General features: G+C 31.4%; 1 protein-coding gene across 1 annotated transcript; it reads left to right on the top strand.

Moving 5' to 3' along the window:
• The first annotated feature begins 7,902 nt into the window (after nt 1-7,902).
• LOC111712069 (uncharacterized) lies at nt 7,903-14,583 on the top strand. Its single transcript, XM_023486579.1, has 3 exons — nt 7,903-8,034; nt 10,400-13,595; nt 14,395-14,583. The coding sequence occupies exons 2-3, from the start codon at nt 10,485-10,487 to the stop codon at nt 14,566-14,568; spliced, it is 3,285 nt and encodes a 1,094-aa protein (XP_023342347.1). The 5' UTR covers nt 7,903-8,034; nt 10,400-10,484; the 3' UTR covers nt 14,569-14,583.
• Nucleotides 14,584-21,552: the final 6,969 nt, after the last annotated feature.

Raw genomic sequence — 21,552 nt, 5'->3', positions numbered from 1 at the left:
GGGGGAATCATCATTTATCCTACAGCATTATTAAAATTACTGTTTTTGCATGAATTCTAGTAAACAAGACGAAAAAAAATTGCAACTATTACCAATGAATAGCTAATAGGCTATTTAGTTTACCCTCAAATTACCCAAATAAGTGAACGCTCCCTTTAAATGAACCCAAAAAAAATCGTTAAATTGCTTTTTTCTTATAGTTAAGAACTTTGAAATTGAGATGTAACTATAAATACTTTAATATTAATTTACGTATATATGCCATTCAGTACAACTTGCACATTTTAACTTTGTCTTGTCCAGTTCCTACCTCAGTTTTATTTCAATTGATTAACTTGTTTCATTACGTACAATATGCAGTATACATTGTTGATACTATTGTACACATTTGGTGTTATCACGCATAAACAATATGAATATAAATATATTATCTTTGAGTGGAAAAGACTGAGGTAACGACGACAAATAATTGAAATAATTGAAAAGATATCTTTTGGGAAGTAAAGACTAGAAAAAATAGACTAAAGACCCATGCAAATGTTGTCTTCAGTTAGAACTTCGAAATTTTTATATTTAAAAATCGAAAATTTTTGTATATTTGTACCTAGTTTATTTGTATATACTATAAAGTCGCTTAATAAATGCATTGATTTTGCCTGGCACTTCTAATTTTGCCCCCCCCCCCCTCCTAAAAAGAAAAAGAAATATAAGCCCTTCCTGGGAAAAACCCCGGAATACGCCTCTCTTAATATCTTTTCCTACAGGGTGTCCCACGAAACATGACAGTTGGTGAATAATTTAGAATGTCTTTGTTAAGTTGTTTGATACCAAAGAGAAATGAAAATATTATATGGGAGTCATGTTATATTAAAATTGATTTCAAAGTAAAAGATAATGAAGCAAAAGATTTTTTTGACCAATAATAACGATTTATTAAATGTGATGTTTCGTGCAACACCCTGCATGTCTTAGTTCTCAACAACTCTTAAATCTGTCAAAATTCAAAAGTGAAGACCAAGAGGAAGAGATATATTTCGAAGATCTTCATTTTTCAGTATCACAAACTGTGCATTCCTTGTTTTGCAGATTATGCATTCATGCATTATTGTGCTGTCTGAAATTATTTATTGTGGAGTAAAATGGCTAAAATTCACTTCTGAAATCTTAATTTACATTAATTCATATAAATACAAATTCTAAGTCTGTGTTTGTAAACAAAGGGAGTCCAGTTTCTATTGTACTGTGCCCTCCGTCAAAGTGAATAAATAAGTATTTATTCACTTTGGCCCTCCGTACAGACCAATTAATATATATATATATATATGTCGTGGTCCACTATAGTATTTAATCACTTGGACAAAACTATCGTTTTTCTGTAAAGTGATAACAATAGAATTCTGAAGTCAAATCATTTCAGTTTCTTTGATTCCTGTCTTCGTTTCCTTTTTTGTTTCCTTTCTTTGTTTCCTTTTTTTCTTTGTTTCCTTTCTTTTTTTCCTTTCTTTGTTTCCGTTCTTTGCTTCCTTTCTTTGTTTCCTTTCTTTGTTTCCTTTCTTTGTTTCCTTTCTTTGTTTCCTTTCTTTGTTTCCTTTCTTTGTTTCCTTTCTTTGTTTCCTTTCTTTGTTTCCTTTCTTTGTTTCCTTTCTTTGTTTCCTTTCTTTGTTTCCTTTCTTTGTTTCCTTTCTTTGTTTCCTTTCTTTGTTTCCTTTCTTTGTTTCCTTTCTTTGTTTCCTTTCTTTGTTTCCTTTCTTTGTTTCCTTTCTTTGTTTCCTTTCTTTGTTTCCTTTCTTTGTTTCCTTTCTTTGTTTCCTTTCTTTGTTTCCTTTCTTTGTTTCCTTTCTTTGTTTCCTTTCTTTGTTTCCTTTCTTTGTTTCCTTTCTTTGTTTCCTTTCTTTGTTTCCTTTCTTTGTTTCCTTTCTTTGTTTCCTTTCTTTGTTTCCTTTCTTTGTTTCCTTTCTTTGTTTCCTTTCTTTGTTTCCTTTCTTTGTTTCCTTTCTTTGTTTCCTTTCTTTGTTTTCTTTGTTTGTTTCTTTGTTTCCTTTCTTTGTTTTCTTTCTTTGTTTCCTTTCTTCGCTTCCTTTCTTTGTTTCCTTTCTTTGTTTCCTTTTTTTGTTTTCTTTCATTGTTTCTTTCTTTGTTTCCTTTCTTTTTTTTCTTTCTTTGTTTCCTTTCTTCTTCCTTTCTTTGTTTCCTTTCTTTGTTTTCTTTCATTGTTTCTTTCTTTGTTTCCTTTCTTTTTTTTCTTTCTTTGTTTTCTTTCTTCGTTTCCTTTCTTTTTTTCCTTTCTTTGTTTCCTTTCTTTGTTTCCTTTCTTTGTTTTCTTTCATTGTTTCTTTCTTTGTTTCCTTTCTTTGTTTTCTTTCTTTGTTTCCTTTCTTCGTTTCCTTTCTTTGTTTCCTTTCTTTGTTTCCTTTCTTTGTTTCCTTTCTTTGTTTTCTTTCTTTGTTTCCTTTCTTCGTTTCCTTTCTTTGTTTCCTTTCTTTGTTTCCTTTCTTTGTTTTCTTTCATTGTTTCTTTCTTTGTTTCCTTTTTATGTTTTCTTTCTTTGTTTCCTTTCTTCGTTTCCTTTCTTTGTTCCCTTTCTTTGTTTCCTTTTTTTGTTTCCTTTTTAATAATAAATGAATCAATTGAATATTGTTTTTATAAAAGACAATTAACTTAGTAGATACTTAAGCCTATTAGCTAAATTATTAATGATATGACCATTTTTCCATAAAAGAGACGATAAAAATTACTTATTAATCAACGGAATTTCCACGCTGATAATTAGAAGTTCTTATTAGGACCAAAAAAATCGCGGTTTAGCTAACTATTGAAGTGATTCCTCTTTTAAGGAAGTAATGTGTATCTACATAAATCATTAAAAAGTATTTACTTTTATTCAGGAAAGTTGTAATAAGCATATTTCAAACAAGTTAAAAAAAAAGTTTTCTTTAAGAATATAGTAATTTTAATTGTATAAATCGAAAGTGTGCTTTTCTTGCTAAATCTTTATTCAATTCCCCTTTCCCCTGTTATTATAACATAGCATAATAAAACATTTAACATTATAAACTTTGTGTGATGGGTTGTCCACCCCACCAGACGATTCTATCTACTCCTTTTCCTCTCTATTCTTCAATACCTTTTCTCTATCTACTCCTTTTCCTCTCTATTCTTCAATACCTTTCCCCTATCTACTCCTTTTCCTCTCTATTCTTCAATACCTTTCCTCTATCTACTCCTTTCCTTTTCCTTCACCTCACGTTGCTTTCTTTAGCTAAATTGTATGTTTTATTTAGTTTTTCTTAAATTTAACATGTATTTATCGCTTCAAAATGGCCTCTCATTCAAAATGGCCTCTCATTCAAAATGGCCTCTCATTCAAAATGGCCTCTCATTCAAAATGGCCTCTCATTCAAAAATAACCAGTAATGGTAAATTATCTACTCCTTTTCCTCTCTATTCTTCAATACCTTTCCTTTATCTACTCCTTTTCCTCTCTATTCTTCAATACCTTTTCCTTCACCTCACGTTACTTTCTTAAGTTCTAAATTGTTTTGTTTTATTTAGTTTTTCTTTAATTTAACATGTATTTATCGCTTCAAAATGGCCTCTCATTCAAAAATAACCAGTAATGGTAAAGAAGGTCCTGGCAAAATAAAAATGTAAAAATTGTTGTTCCTGTAATTGTTATTTAGTCAAATATTTAGTCAAATATATCTATCTGTCTGTTTATCTATATCTAAATCATTCGTTCAATGTGATGACTTGGTAAGTTTTTACATGTTTTGTTTTGTTTTTCCCCTTTAAAGGGAGTGTTCGCGAAAAATGAAAGGGGGTATTGGCTTACGGCAAAAAATAAGGGCTTTTTCATATTTTCCAGAAATGTTCGAAAATCCAGCGCCAGAAAAATATTATTTAAAAAAAACAAAATCAAAATATTATGAAATATTAACTTTATAAGAATGCATCGAAAAATAATCGTTTAATATCAATTTCTCGAGACAGGAACATTAGATAGAACTCTTATATGTCTCAATCAACTCCTGAGATTTTCAGGTTTCAGCCTCCTTTCATTTTTCCTTTACAGTCCCTTTAAGGAGGCAGATGCATGGTTTCAACATAAAAAATAGTTTTTTGTAAAAGTTTACATTTAAAAATTTTTGCAACAATGTTTTTATTATAAAAAGGGAAAAAACTAATTGTTGTTGGTTTGTTTTGGCTCCTTGTAATGAAGACGACATTTTCATATTTTCCAGGAATGTTCGAAAACAAGTTGTAAGCTAAATATTATTTTAAAAAACAAAATCAAAACTAGTATGAAATATCAAATATATACAAATGTGGCGAAAGATAATCGATGACTATTGGTTGTAATATCTAAATGATTTGTTTGAAATTAAATTGATTTTTTTACGGTCTAAGTCGTTTGTTGCAATTTTCTCAATTTGTTTGGACGCCATGTTATTCGGTATGAGACGTCTTTAACAATTTTCTCCTTACAGACGCAACAGATAGAAGTAAGATTAGTAGCGATCAAAAGCGCTTTTTTATCGCATTAAGCCTATACCCCCTTTCATTTTTCGCGAACACTCCCTTTAAATGTAAAAAATTAAAATTCCAAAATGTTTAAAAAGTTGACAGGAATCAAGTAAAAACACAATATTGTAATTTGGTAGAAATTAATTGTTGTCCTCCCCAGAATCTCTGCTGAACATTGATATGAGTACTTTATATTTCCTGTTTGCTCCGGTCCAATTCTCTATGTCATTAAAAATTAATGAACTCCTGACATTTGAGGAACATTTAGGGGAAGGCTATCCAAGGAGAAGGTACATTTACCCATTTAATACAATTTAACCCAGTTGTATTTTTCTATACATAATATTTATGTAATAAAGCTTTTCACATATGTTTATATGCATGTATCTATATATATTTATATGTCAGCTTTAGCTGGTCAAACTGCTGAACATTTTTATGGAAAGCTTTGAGTTGGGGGTAACATATATGGCTAAAAAATCATTTTTTTACAAGTGAAATTTTTTCAAAAGACCAAATTTTTTTATATCTGTTCATTCTTATCTAAGAACTGAACTTTCTATTCAGATAAGGCTTTTTTTCGAAGCTTCTTCAAAGTAATCCTTATTATTTTCTGTTTTTTTAAATTTTTTTTTTCATTCAAAATTGAAGGATTTTGCTTTATAGGTTAACAGATTTAACAGAGTTTATTTTCAAAATATTGTCTTTCTTTTGTACACAACTATATTTAATTTATAGCTATTTTATGAAAACCTATTTTAATGTTAATAACATTATTTAATTTTGGCAATATAACAATTAATCTGAACAATTGCAAATGAACATTTAAACTTGCTGCAAAAGATTACTTCCACCTAAAATATTATTTTTATTTGGAAAGAACAATTCTGGAAGTACCAGACCAACCGTCATTTTACTAAATAGAAAATTGAGCCAAGTCCTGCTTTAAAAAAATATATTAAAGGGAGTGATCGACAATGTATGGTAGTTAAACTGAGATTGCAGTATTTTTGAGAAATGTTTAGGATTCATTTGAGACCTATCAGACGTTTTTACGGCGCAAATTCAATCTTTAAAATCCTCATACAATGTACATTTTAGAGTTATGATTTTGAGAATTGGTTTCATAAAAATTATTCAAAAATGACGAAGAAAAATTTATCAAAATTTCTACAGTAAACTGAATAGATGTTTTGGAACATATTTCTCATTTTTTTAATTCTGCAAGTGTAGTCTTTTCATTAGAAATTCCAGGAAATCTACAGAAAATGGCTTTGAACATTGAGACATTAAAGAAACCAATAAATGAAATAGATTACTTATTTTCGATAATAAGAAGTAATTTTTTTTATTCTCTTAAACTGTTCCTAAAAAACTAATTAACTTACTGTCGAATTTTTGTTATATTTTTCGTGGTAGTGATTGAATAATTTAAATAAAATCAATTCTCAAAATCATCTCTCCAAAATAGACAATGTGTAGGACCGTAAAAACGTCTGATAGGTCTCAAATAAATCCTAAAATATTTCTCAATAATACTGCAATCTCAGTTCAACTACCATACATTGAAAACAAACATTTAAGAATGAACAAGAAATGATCAAATATCTGGGACAAATGAATTCTGACTTCTTGTTCTTGAAAGAGGGATTTAATGCATACTTTAAATGTTTGGGCAAAATAAAAAAGATATTGCTGTTTTTTATCTTAAAACGGGTTGAATTCTTATAAATTCATTTTTTGATTAATTGAACCTCAGATCTAACTTGAATGATTTGGGAGATATGTTTTATTTACAAGAAGAACTCGAAAATCTCAAAACAAACGTTTACTATGAAGAGATATTTTTTTATTCAGAAGCCCAATTTTCTGGTTTTTAAGTATGTAAAATTTTGGCCTGTTATAGTTTAATCATTTTCATCTCTCCTGAGCTGAAAACTTTAGAATGAGATATCCTTAATCACGATCCTTATAATCCTCTTTTTGGATATTTCTTCTGTATAAAAGATATGCTTGAATGCTGTATTGATCGGACTAATAATATCCGATTGAATTAAAGTCAGCTGTTCACAAGCCGGCATTTAAAGAAATATAAATTTAATCATGTTAAAATGAAATTATTAAAAAACATATATTAGGACTATTGTCATTTTGAACGTTAGTCTTAATGAACATTAATCCAAAACGTACGTTCGTTCAATCGATGTTTAGTTTAATTGATATGACACCATCAACACCAGAAATCAAAACTGGTTTTTCAAAAGTTAAAGAGTACATATTATTATGACATGCTGATTGGTTAAATTTTTAACTTCTTTCTTGGATATCAAATGCGTATTAACATAATCTAAGGTTTAGTAAAACCATTTAAGCATTAATCTTGATATCCACCATTCTAAAGTTTTCAGCTCTGATCATATTGCATTATTAGTAGGGCAGATCGCGTGTTCCAATATTTTTCAAATTGTTCATTATTTGTTCTAGTAAGAGGGCCTTCAGCTAAATTATTTATTTTTCTTGTTTGTTCTTTTCCAATTGCGGCATTCCCATTCTGATCTGCTTCGTTCTTTGTGGAAACAGTGGATAATTGTTAATGATAAAGAGCGTTGAAAATTTCTATCCTTCCTTGTTCTAGAACAGAGCCTTCAGCAAAAGAAGTCCCATACTTTTTTATTATTTGAGCTACAGATTTAAAACTTACATATTAAAAAAGCTCTTGCTGTTAATAATTTCAGCTTGTTGTTGCTTATTATTATGCAAGCGAAATAAATAATTTTGCAAAATTTACTGTTTTATTTTCAGATTTCCTAGATTTTAATTTTTTAGTGAACAACTAAAAACAATCCAACAAATAGATGAAAAAAATGGTTATAAATTTGAATATTATTTTTCAATCTAGAATGCTATGCCTGGGAGTTCTGATCTGCATGTTAACAACAGCAGTTTCTCAGACTCTTTACTTCAGGGATGACAAATTAATATTATTTTTAAAGGCAAATTTGTTCATGTACTCTGAAATTTTTTTCCATTTTATGCAATATTTAACAATTTAAGAAGAGGTGTACAAAAAAAATTTAATTTAAGGTGGAATTTCCCAATTCTTGGAAAGAATAAAAAAATATTATTCAATGTCAAAAAAAAAAATTTGGAAGAAGGGGAGGAAAAGTTTTAAAATGGAAATAAATCATCTTAGGTAACATGAAAACAGAATTTTCTTAAGAAATATAAAATTTAATCGTTAACTTTGAAAGTCATTTTTCTTGCTTTTTTTTACTCCAAACCATTTTCCCTATGTAAATTGTTTTGCATATTTTCTGTTTTCTAGGTGAATTTCAAAATTGTAAAAAACTATGTTCAACAACTAATTTTTGTCATCAGTACCAAGAATATATCAGAAACATCCTTCTACGCTCACCTAACTAAAAGTAGTAAAGTTCAATCCATAAAAAAATGTGGGATTCAGTGCAGTCACTTGGAACATATTCATGGATCTTTTTGTAATGCTTTCAGGTATATTTATCTAAATAGATAGTAGTTGATGAGAGAGCCTCAATTTCAAATTGATTAACACTTTTTTGAACATTCACACCAAAAACTTGTATCATGATCACAGCACATTTAATGTATGGAAAGTCCGATAATACATTACAGTTTATTCAGAATAATTAAGTTTTCAACTAATTTGCATTTTTGGACATTACTAAAAGCTTAAAATTTCCATTTAATACTATTTGATACAACCATTCTTTTTACTAATAAGACTCCATTGAGTCAAATCTAAACCAAACATATTCTGCACTTGCTTAGGTATTGCTAGTTCATGTGCATCTTTGTGAGCATAATTAACCTATTTTTATAAACATTTTTTATAAAGTATTTTTAAAGAGATTTTTAAATATGCGTTAATTAAACGTAGAAGCTTGCAAAATATTTTCACTTAAGATATGTTTGATTTAAGTAAAAGAAAATGAGTATTCAGAGATCTGAGGAAATCTCGCAATTTTTTTATTTTGTTTCTTGAAAACAAAACTTTCTCAAAATTTTGCATTGTTGGTTTCGTGCAAAATGTTTGCAATTTTGGTTTTCCATTCACTGGAAACTCTATTCATAAATCATGTGTACTTGTTTTCATTCACTGGAACCTCTGTTCATATGTCATGTGCACCTGTTTTCATTCACTGGAAACTCTATTCATAACTCATGTGCACCTGTTTCATTCACTGAAACCACTGTTCATAACTCATGTGCATCTGTTTTCATTTACTGGAAACTCTATTCATATCTCATGTGCACCTGTTTCATTCACTGGAACCACTATTCATAACTCATGTGTACCTGTTTTCATTCACTGAAAACTCTATTCATAACTCATGTGCACTTGTTTTCATTCACTGGAAACTCTATTCATAACTCATGTGCACCTGTTTCATTCACTGGAACCTCTATTCATATCTCATGTACACCTGTTTTCATTCACTGGAAACTCTATTCATAACTCATGTGCACCTATTTCATTCACTGGAACCACTATTCATATCTCATGTGCACCTGTTTTCATTCACTGGAACCTCTATTCATAACTCATGTGCGCCTGTTTCATTCACTGAAACCACTGTTCATAACTCATGTGCATCTGTTTTCATTTACTGGAAACTCTATTCATATCTCATGTGCACCTGTTTCATTCACTGGAACCACTATTCATATCTCATGTGCACCTGTTTTCATTCACTGGAACCTCTATTCATAACTCATGTGCACCTTTTTCATTCACTGGAACCACTATTCATAACTCATGTGCACCTGTTTTCATTTACTGGAAACTCTATTCATATCTCATGTGCACCTGTTTTCATTCACTAAAAACTCTAATCATAACTCATGTGCACCTGTTTTCATTCACTGGAACCTCTATTCATATCTCATGTGCACCTTTTTTCATTCACTGGAAACTCAATTCATTTCTCATGTGCACCTGTTTTCATTCACTAAAAACTCTATTCATAATTCAAGTGCACCTGTTTTCATTCACTGGAAACTCTATTTATAACTCATGTGCACCTGTTTTCATTCACTGGAACCTCTATTCATAACTCATATGCAGCTGTTTTTATTCACTGGAACCTCTATTCATTACTCATGTTCACCTGTTTTTATTCACTGGAACCTCTATTCATAACTCATATGCAGCTGTTTTTATTCACTGGAACCTCTATTCATAACTCATATGCAGCTGTTTTTATTCACTGGAACCTCTATTCATATCTCATGTGCACCTGTTTTCATTCACTGCAAACTCCATTAATATCTCATTTGCACCTGTTTACATTCACTGGAAACTCTATTCATAACTCATGTGCACCTGTTTTTATTCACTGGAACCTCTATTCATAACTCATGTGCACCTGCTTAAGCATTATTTACATATTCTGTGTTTTCTCATGTAAAAGGTAAAAGTATATGAAGTTAGTTTAACTCCACATTGCAGAATAATTTGAATGAAATTTATAAATGAAATTGCTCAGAATAACATTTTACCCAAGCTTTACATCAAACATGACACTCTGTCATTTTTAAGTCATCACGTTTTGTTCTCCACCCGGTACACAATGAACAGAATTTGTCTGCGTATTATATTACCTTTCAAGGTTTAAACACAAGACATGAAATCAATTACAGGACAAACTGTATTACAAGCAAAAATTTAGCAAATCTTGGTCAAAGAAGTATTTTTGGAAAATCATACTATTTTCAAGGCAAATTACCACAATCAAACTAAATAAAATCATTTTTGAAGAGTTATAAGTCTTTATTAATGTCTCGTCCTTTATCGTAACCCTGTATAAAATCAAAAAAAAAGTCAATTATTTTTCAGTTATGACAAGGACTCCAAAGTTTGTGACTTGGCAAATCTTGCATTTCTTGAAGATCCAGCTGTTGGTGAAGAAGAAAAAGAAATCATGATTGATTTTGAAGCTCCGCCTCTGATTGACAGGATCTGTCGTGGCGGAGAGCACTGTTGTAACAGAGGGAAACTGAATCTTTGTGGCATTGGAGAAGGAGACTGCAACACAGATAATGACTGTTCTGGTGTTCTTATGTGTGGACATAACAACTGCATGAAATGGAGACAACCAGGAGGAAGGTGGGATGAGGAAGATGATTGCTGTGAAAAGCGATGTACTCCAGAACATCCATGCGATGAGGGTGGTGGACACTGTGATTCAGATTCAGACTGTAAAAACAGTGAACGAGGTTGGCTGAAATGTGGAAATGATTATTGTCTTAACACAATCTATTTTCCTAGACATATTTTTCCTAGAAATTCTGAAACATTTGAGTTTACATCAACTGACAATTGTTGTTATAGACCATGCAACAAACGTTACCATCTGTGTGGACAAAATGAGGTTGGATGTCAAGATAATGAGGATTGTATTCCTGGACACTATTGTGTTATATCAGCAGCAAAGCCATATTGCACTGAATTAAATGAATGTTCCCCAAACAATGGACAATTTGAAGGTTTATTGTATTGTGGGCGGAACACTGTTTGCACAAATACAATTGGAAGCTTCACTTGCACTTGTAATCAAGGTTATGAAGATTTTGCTGAGCACAGTGGATGTATTGACATAGATGAGTGTAGAGTTGGAACTAATAACTGTGGTGCAAACTCTAACTGCTGGAATTTCCCAGGAACCTTTGTATGTACTTGCAAGGTTGGTTTCACTGGAGACCCTGTAGCAGGGTGTACTGATATTGATGAATGTATCAATCCTAACTGGCATAACTGTAACAGCTACCCAGGATATAATGCTGAAACATTTGGAAATAATGGGATGAAATACTTTGACGTCAGCTTTTCAGACATTGGAGATGAGCAGCAACATACTTTCAGATTTGAGGTTGCTATTGAAAATAAAGCACAATTTTATGTTGCAAATGCAAATTTATCTATTTCTTACATGATAACTTTACGGGCCGGTGCTTCAGAGATTAGCAGATGTGAGACTATTAACTGTGTGATCTTGTTCAGCTCTACCTCAATTGCATCCCTATCCAATAGCAAATTTAACCTTTTTTTCATGAATTTGTTTTATGATAAAAAGTCAGGAGACACAATAATCAAAGTTTTAGACAACAGCAAAAATACTTTATGTGTTGCAAACTATAAAGAACCGAAACCATTGGTTATAAGCAAAATAGGAGTGGAAAACTATGGAGCAGGTCAAGTAGGGTACTGGAGAAATATGAGAAAGAATGCAATTGAACAAAAGTGTGTAAACACAATTGGAAGTTTTTTCTGTACAGATAATTCAGATGAAATGATTGCCATTGGGTTTGGAGGTCATACAACTGATGGATCTGTTTATCCAAACCAGATTACTGTTTTTACAAATCAGCGATATACCTGTGTTAATCACAAAATTGGTGATATTCAAGGAAGATATAGTCCAGGAATGGCTGAGCTAGATGGTTGGCTTTATATTTGTGGAGGACACTACTATAACGCAAAAGATCCACTAATTGACTGTAAAAAATTTGATTTAAATGCTGATAATGGAGCATGGACCAATTCACCGAACTTACCTAGAAAGAGGAGAAATTTTGAAATGCTAACTTATCAAACTTCAATTTACATTGTTGGGGGATATGATTACTGGGTTGGAGGTGGAGGATGCATAAACACATTGCATGAGTTTAATCATCAAACAAATATATGGACATCTAGAGCAAATCTACCATATCCAAATCATCGTCATTGTTCAATTGCTGATGTTGAAGAGGATAGAATATGGATGATTGGTGGACATGAATGTAACGTTGGTGATAAAATGCAAGTATACTATTATGCAGTCTCTAAGAATGTTTGGGTATTTCATAGCAATCTTATTGGTAATCAAGCTGTGATGGATCCCAGTTGTGGAATCATTATCAAGACCACTGGGGAGAAATGGTTGCTTGTTGTTAAAGGAGGAAGAACAGAAGCAGTGATATATTATGATCTCTCAAACAATAGTGGATGGAAGCAAGCAAGCAATTTGTTTGGTAATGGGCGTCAAAATTTGATGCGAATGATAACTTTAACCCCATACAGTGCATTCTTAATGGGTTCATCAACTACAAGATATGGAAACAGTCTAAAGAATATATTTGAATTCAACCAAGAGACAAACAATTTTGAAGATAAATACTTATATCTTCAAAATGAAATGAATGCTGGTTATTGGACAACTGTTAAGAAATCCAACAACTTCAAAGCTCTGCAAGACTGTGTTTCACTAAGAGAATATGCTGCTGTATGCTGGGGAGGTCACACAACATCTGGTTCAGATTATCCAGACACCTGGAGTGTTCTCCTCAGGGATAGGTTAAGGAAAGGAGATCCTCATCTTCCTGCAACTTGTCACAACAAGATTCCACCTTTCTCTCCTGGTAGATTTGCAACTGGTGTTACAGCTGTGGATTACAGGTTAATGATTTGTGGTGGTCATAACTATGGAGGTCCATATTTGAGCAGTTGCTTTTTTTTGGATACTAATGAGCATTCTCCTGCATGGAGTACAATGGCAAGCATGCCTATAACAAGAGGTTATTATGAATTTACTACCTATGGTGATGCTGCATTTGCAATTGCAGGTCATAATGGTGGAGACCTTACTCAAGTAGACAGATGGACAGAATCTAAGGGATGGGTTACTGTTGCCTCTTATCCTGTACCCGTACATAGACATTGTGCTGTGCCTGACCCAGGATATGACAGGATATATTCCATGGCAGGAAATTCACGTTCTAATGCTTATTTTTATACAATTTCTTCTAACATATGGTCAGCAATGCCTTCTCTATACTGGTCAGGGAATAACATGGCCTGCGTTATAATCAGACGAAGAGGAACTGGAAATAAGATTATTGTTTTAGTTGGTGACAATCTATCTAGACAACAGTTTTTTGATCTCTCTGTTTATGAAGCAAATGGAAGTGGAGGATGGATGACTTTTACAACTCCCCAATACACCTCATATTATTCTACTATTATATCACTTACACCATATGAAAGTTTTGAGGTATATTTATTTTTGATTTTGAATGTACTTTTTAGAATATGATTAGAAAATATTCACATTTATTATTTATATATTTAGATGGGGGGATATTCTTATTTTATTTTACAAGAAGGTTGAGGGGAATATATTCTGGCCGGAGTGTTGTGTTTTTGTCAAGCTATAGACTAATGATGGGCACTGATGAACATGACATTTGCACAGGCTGATCCAATTAAAGTGCAGAAAGGATAGCACTAGTAAGTAAGGAAAAGTTAAGTAGGAGAATTTGAGAGAGAATTTTTTACGGACAGTGAACACAGATTTTAAAAAAAGATAGGAAAGGTTAGATGGAAGAGAAAAGACAAAAGAAACAAAATCAATTCTTAAAAGGAAAATTTTTTTCGTATTTCTTTCTTTTTACTTTTCATGACTGACTGAGAAAAGGACAAAAGAACATAACTCAATTATGTTTGAAAATCCAGCCTTCTACAAGTCATTGGCAAATCAACGCTTCATGGATTACAAAAATCATATTATTAACCAAACCAAATAGTTAAGCCTAAGGAAAAAAAAGGAAGCAAGATCAGCCCGCGTTCACTATGGTTTAAAGGGTTACCCATAGTCAAGTTTTTAAGACAATGGCGCAACACAAAACGTTGGGGTGTATGACTTTTAACTAATCTTGAGCAGAACAAAATAATAGAAAGACTTTGATAACAAACTAGAAATAGATTTATTGATATCTCGTTTTTATTTGTATGTGTGAGCTTGTGCCCACAACCCTTATCCAAAAAATAAATTATTAAAATTAAAAATTTAGATGGGGGGATACAGTAACAGATACTCATTTTCAACAAGAAACTTGTATATGTGGAATCCAATAAATGAGCGCCATGAAGATATTGGTCTAAACCTTGTTCATCCGCACAATAATGGAGATTGCACAATTATGCCTGCAGATGCTAAAGTTCTGGTAGGATGCATTCTTGAATAGGAGAGAAACATGTTCACTCTACACATTCATGGAAGCTTATCAATTCTAAGTACAATGATCTGATAGCAAATATTGTTCTTTAAAAGACTTGGCCAGGGTTCCTTAAAGGAAGTGTTCGCAAACAAATTAAAAGGGGTTATAGGCTGATATCGAATTAAATTCAATATTTAATCACTGCTAATTTTATTTTAATCTGTTGAGCATATAAGGAAAAAAGGGTTAAACACATAAAAATTCATGAGGTTGCAACATTTCACTCAGATTGTAAATAATTCAATTAAATTTAAAATTAATTATTCAGATATTACAACCCATAAATATTGAATTAAGTCTATACCCCATTTTTTCTCGCTTATACAGTCCTTTTAAATATTTATTTATTCTTTTAAAAACAAAAAGTTTGCTTTGAAAGGAGAAAATCTATTTTATAATTGAAAAATATGTTTTGGAAATATTATCATCACCAATCTTTAAAAGCATATGAATATTCAAATTTTATCTGTGTTTGTTTTGATTTTATGAATACTGATTGATTTAATCATGACAAGGAGAAAAAGTTAACTTATCATAACTTTCTAGTGTCAAACAAGAAAATAATATGAAATGGCTCACTCTCTGCTTGCACAATGCTCATGCATGCAATTCAGGCAGTATCAATTTTGAATTGAATATAGAGCTAATTCTTGTACCATTGCCTTTAATGACAGCTGAAATTAAATATAAAATGGCTTCCTAAAGGAATACTCATAATCATGTGTTATCAGCTTTATCATTATAACAATTCAAAAGAAAAGAACAGTAAGTAATATTAACTACATAATAGAATGCATACCTGATTTAGATGTAGTTGAAGTTATACTAGTGTGAACTATTAGGCGGTCATATTTATGGCTTTAAAATACTTAAATTTTTTAAATTCTTATTTATGTGTCTCATTTCATCCCATCCAGGGCTTTCACAGAGGAGAGGGGCTAGAAAATTTTAATGGCCTCTTGAAAAGTGAAAACCGTTGAATGAAGACCCACAGATAAACTACAGTCTCAACAAGAATTAGTACTACTAAAATTCATGAAAAAATTTAAAAGATATGACATGGTTTATTTTCATTATACGTTGTTTGGGTCACATTATGTAGACCAGGTGAAAAAAAATATATTTCTGTACATGCAGGACCTGAATCATTTGTTCCAAAATTCTGGGACAGGATTTCAGAAATTTCCGGTTTCTTTTCTGTACAGCAGAAATTGTCTGGTTTCGATTTAGTTAACCTAAAAATTTTTACGAAATTCATTCCCTAAACTTAAAAATTTTGTTTCCATTACATAACCTGATGTAGTATTGACATCATTTCTACACAATTTTAGTAATTCATTTTTAAACAAAATGTGCATGCATAAAAGAAAACATAGCAAGAGCGCATGAAATGACGTCTTGAAATCTATTTTAAAATGCTTTAGAGCTGTAACGTTTCATCATCTGTCTGCAAATAAAGTTGCTAGATGTTTGCAGCTTTAAAGGGTTGAATATGAATTATGAAAATTTTATCCAAATATCATTGTAGAGTCATAAGTTTTTTGATAATTTTTTAGAAACTGCTTTTTATTATTTATGTCTAGGTAAATTAATAGCCCTTAAATATAAAGGACAGCAATTGATATGTAAAACCATTTTCCGCAGCATTTGATCTTAAATACGACAGAAAACTCTAGCTATGTATTTATATATCTGAGATTTACAATATCTGATTTAAAAATTTTAAATGTTTTAAAATTGGTTTTAATTTATAAATTTGTGTTTAAATGATTAAAACTCATAAAGGGGTAAGGTTCTCCATGGAAAACACCAAATTTTTTCATATATTGAATCATATGAAGGTTGTATTGCTTACTGTTTTTTTAAAATAAGTTTAAGATGTTTTTTGATGTTATTTCGGAACCTTGTTCCAGAAAGGAATTGAATCTTTGGAACCCGAAGTTGTAAACCTTTGATATTTCAAACTCTGATTATTTGATGTAACAGAATTCATATTTTGAAATATCTAAGGTCTAACATTTGGCTCCAAAGTGATTAGAAAATCAGAGTTTGTGGCAAAGACTCAATTCCTTTCTGGAACGATTTTTCCTAGAGCTTGGCGTTCCAGAATTCAGAAACAGAGTTCCTTAAAGTTCCGGTTTCCATTCCGTAAACCAGAAAGATTTCCGGGTTACAATGTAAACCAGAAAAATTCCAGGTTCCATTTCATTTGGAAATTTTTTAGAATTCTGATTTGCGGAACAAATTTCTGGATTATTCCATTTCAAAACTGGAAATTTTCCGGTATAATAACCTTACTAGCTAATAATGTCTTTAATGAGAACTTAAATTGTAAATAATAAATTGTAATTGTACACGAGGATGAACTATCTATTGTGAGATTATAGTATTTTTATTATTTAAAGAACTGCATCTGCCTTTAACTTTACTGTGACTGTGCCCTTATATCTTATATCACTGGCCTTTGATATTTCAAAAGAAGTGATCTGCTTGGTCTAAAAGTCAAAGCTTTTCACCATTTTAGGTTAAATAGATATAAAAATTAGACAATCATATAGTTTGAGTGCTTAGTTTCTTTTTGTGTAGTTTCATGATAATGTTTTTGTTTGTATTTAATCTAAAAATAAAAAATTCATTATTTTATAATAAAAATGTGTGTGGATCATTTTGTGCCGAGGCATAAAACTCATATTTTTATATGATGTATCTGCAAAACATTTAACTGGCGAGTATCTGTCTCCTTTTTCGAAGCAAGATATTAAGAATTTAAAATGCAAGTTTGATGTTTTGAAGAAAAAAACAAATGCATATTTTCAACGTAGTTTGAAACCCTTTCTTCCAGCGCGCCTGCAAATATCAAAGATGAGACATAAAGAGTGTTTTTAAGAAAACCACACAAGATGGTAAAACTCAAAATTAACCAATAAAATCGGATGAAGATGGCCAAACATCCATTAAATGTTAAGAGCAGGATAAGACTAATTGGTGGAAAAAATACTGGCAAGAACATCTCAACCCACTTTGAAAAGACAGAAAATGTTTGTATGCATAAAATTGTAACTAAGCCAGTGATGGAAATATTACAAAGCGACTATTTTCATGGTACTTTGTTTCTTGTCGAAAACCCATCGCACTAAAAAAAACTTTTGCGCAATTTTTTCGAAAGAAAGCACATTTTTTTTGTTTCCGTTGCGCTAGAATTTGCGCCAAAAAATAGCACTTTGCGCAATCATTAGAAAACTTCATTTCCCTCAACATTGCTTAAAAAGGAAATGGTTACTTGCCTAAAACTCTGTTTTTCAACCAGATGCATGATGCATGATGCATGATGGCACACTGCAAATCAAGGTGTGCACGATCTCACACAAAAGTAGAGCAGTATTTTGCCAATTACTCATTTTAAACTTAAGATAGAAACAGGTGCGTAGCAATTTTAAAATGTAATATGTCTAGTCCTACAAAAACAGTATCAGTGAGTTGGCGAGGTAAAACCAAAGGTCGAGGCGTTGCGACACTTCAAAGTCAAGGCTTTATACAAATTTGATGACTAAGTTTCAGTGTTGTCTACAGAAATTATAAATTTGAAAATTAAATTTTGATGCATAGTTTTTATAGATGTCTGAATCTTTTTGTGTTGTTAAACTTTGATATTTCAATCATGTGCATTCGACTAGAAGTAGTCAACATTTGAAATATCAAAGTTTAACAACACAAAAAGATTCAGACATCTAAAAAAACTACGCATCATCTAATTTCTGTTTTATTGATTTTTGTCCCTCAATTTGAAGATTTTGTAACTAAAAGTAACCAATTGAGAACAGCAGAATCATAATTTATTTCTATGTAAATTTTTTAATAAACCTTCAGTTGTTTGATTCTGTGCTGAAACCGTCAATTTTGGTAAATTTGCAATAACATGTTTTGCGTAAAAATTTACTTCCGGTTTTGCGCAAATTACGTAAAACTTATTGCGCTTCATGTGCAAAAGGTCGCAAACAAAATATTTGCGCCAAAAATATGGTCATTTCGTGGAAACCCTAAACACAAAAAAACTTCTTAAGCTTCTTTTAATACATAAAACTGAAAATCGCTGCAGGAAGTATTCTGTTTTGTCGACCTGAAAAGTAATGAAAACCAATAACTTTAAAAAAAAAGATTGGTTGGTTGTGATGAATTTGATGATCAATAACATGCGCATGAGTATAAAGGCTGTGAGTAAAATACAGAAAATAAGAAACTCAAATTAAAACATTGCTCTCTAAGATGATGGAACTAAATGCTGAGAAAGATATGTTCAACTCCAGGCTGAATCGCGGTCTTCCAAAATGCCAAATTTTTGGCTGATTTATTCAGTTATAAGACAAATTAATTGTTTAGATTTTCATAGAAATTACAAATAAAGAAAAGAAATTGAATTATGTATAATGTTACTGAGATATTGGTAAGCAAGAAAACAAATTTGCTCAAAGGTTACTGTGCTCAGCAATTGGAATTTCAAAGGACCCTAATTTTAAAGAGAACATGATTTCCTACTCTTCCTTTCAGCCTTTAGAAAAAAAGAAAAAATGAGAAAGATTAATGTTGAATTCTGAAAATTTACATCATTGTGGCTGCAGCATAAATCTGTTTGTGAGTTAAAAAACGACACTGATACAAACATAATAATAAAATTAAAAAAATAAATTTTGGGTTCCTAATCAATGTTGATGTTAGAGATGTGACAGGGGCGCACGAGAGCTTTGGTGAAGGGGGGGGGCACATTTTGCATGCACCAGCGCGCCGACATTTTTTTACACCCCCTAGAAGATTTTGTGCCCCCCTAAAAATCCCTATTTTGACAAAAATACTAGTATAGTTTTTCATCTATAATTAAAGAACCTTATATCTTTCATACGTAGACTTACCCTGGTTCAGAACACATATCNTTTGATATTTAAAACTATGAATTAGTTTTGCTAACTATGAAAAACTTAAAAGTCAAAGTTTTAAATTATGTTTACATCATCAGGTTACAAAGAAATGGGGATTAGAAAGTTTGAGTTTGTGGCAAAACGTAGTTTCTTTCTTAAAAATATTTCCCCCTTTAAAACATTATTTTCCCCTTCCCCCAGAAATTAAATAAGTTAAGAAAATGTGTAGGGTTTATTTGCTGAATATGAATTGTAATAAAAGATAAAAACATGCTCTCTGATGCCCCAGTAAAAAAAATAACTTTTTCCCATAGAAGTTAGGTGTGTTTGCAAGGTATATTAAAATAATTGTTGAGGGGTTTAATTGCTGAATTTGTGGAAAAAAAGAATCAAAAAAGATGAAAAACTTGCATATTGATGTCTAATTTTTATTTTATTCTTGAATACCAAAAATAATTTTTATCGCTTGCGCTACCATAACTTTTGCTTCCTGAATTTTTGTTTTAAAAATATTTAAAAGGATGAATTAAGTTACCTTTTAAAATCAAATTTATCATTTTTTCCCAACATCATATAAAATCATTTCATACATATACTAGAAATTCAAGTCGCTTCCCGCTCTTCTTTCTAGGCTTTTAGGGCGCTTCGCGCCCATCTTCTAAATTAATTGTGAACATGTTCTGTCCCTAGATGTCCCACAAAAAATTTGGGCCCGATCGGTTCCGCCGTTTTGACGTTTATTGGATACAAACAAACAAACAGACAGACAAGCCAAATTTATATATAGATAAGGCCCACCTTTGCATGGAAGGGGGCACCCGTAGAGGGGGTACGTGCACCCTGTGCCCCCCTTTCCTCGTACTCCCCTGACTGAAACGTGTTGCAATATCAGGACCATTTTAAGTTCAAAGAGGATTGACAGTGGTAAACTTTAAACCTTTATCTGATCAATCATATGAAAGATATTATCGTTCTTTCAAGCAAAAGAGAAGTTGTTAATTCGAACAATACTTATGAGACATGAATACCTTGCTGATAAAACATGAATATCCTACAATACTGATTAGACATAAATATCAAACAATGCTGATAATTCTTGAATATCAGACAATGCTGATAAGACATGAATATGAGACAATGCTGATAATACTTGAATATCAGACAATGCTGATAATATTTGAATATCAGACAATACTGATAATACTTGAATATCAGACAATGCTGATTGGACATGAATATCAGACAATGCTGATAATACTTGAATATCAGACAATGCTGATAAGACATGAATATCAGACAATGCTGATAACACATGAATATCAGACAATGCTGATTAGACATGAATATCAGACAATGCTGATTAGACATGAATATCAGACAATGCTGATAACACATGAATATCAGACAATGCTGATAAGACAAGAATATCAGAAAATGCTGATAAAACTTGAATATCAGACAATGGTGATTAGACATGAATATCAGACAATGCTGATTAGACATGAATATCAGACAATGCTGATAATACTTGAATATCAGACAATGCTGAAAACACATGAATATCAGGCAATGCTGATTAGACATGAATATCAGACCATGCTGATAATACTTGAATATCAGACAATGCTGATAAGACATGAATATCAGACAATACTGATAACACATGAATATCAGACAATGCTGATTAGACATGAATATCAGACAATGCTGATTAGACATGAATATCAGACAATGCTAATTAGACATGAATATCAGACAATGCTGATAACACATGAATATCAGACAATGCTGATAACACATGAATATCAGACAATGCTGAAAAAACTTGAATATCAGACAATGCTGATTAGACATGAATATCAAACAATGCTGATTAGACATGAATATCAGACAATGCTGATTAGACATGAATATCAGACAATGCTGATAATACTTGAATATCAGACAATGCTGATTAGACTTGAATATCAGACAATGCTGATAATACTTGAATATCAGACAATGCTGATAATACTTGAATATCAGACAATGCTGATTAGAC

The sequence above is a fragment of the Eurytemora carolleeae genome, unplaced genomic scaffold (assembly GCF_000591075.1).
Source record: "Eurytemora carolleeae unplaced genomic scaffold, Eaff_2.0 scaffold1223, whole genome shotgun sequence".
Lineage (NCBI taxonomy): Eukaryota > Metazoa > Arthropoda > Copepoda > Calanoida > Temoridae > Eurytemora > Eurytemora carolleeae.
The sequence above is the reverse complement of the archived record's forward strand: the minus strand, read 5'-3'. Positions and strand labels throughout refer to the sequence as shown.

Coding starts and splice junctions, on each gene's coding strand:
- LOC111712069 (XM_023486579.1), top strand. CDS start 10,485: ATGATTGATTTTGAAGCTCCGCCTCTGATTGACAGGATCTGTCGTGGC. Junction 13,596..14,394: donor CACCATATGAAAGTTTTGAG/GTATATTTATTT, acceptor TTAAAAATTTAG/ATGGGGGGATACAGTAACAG.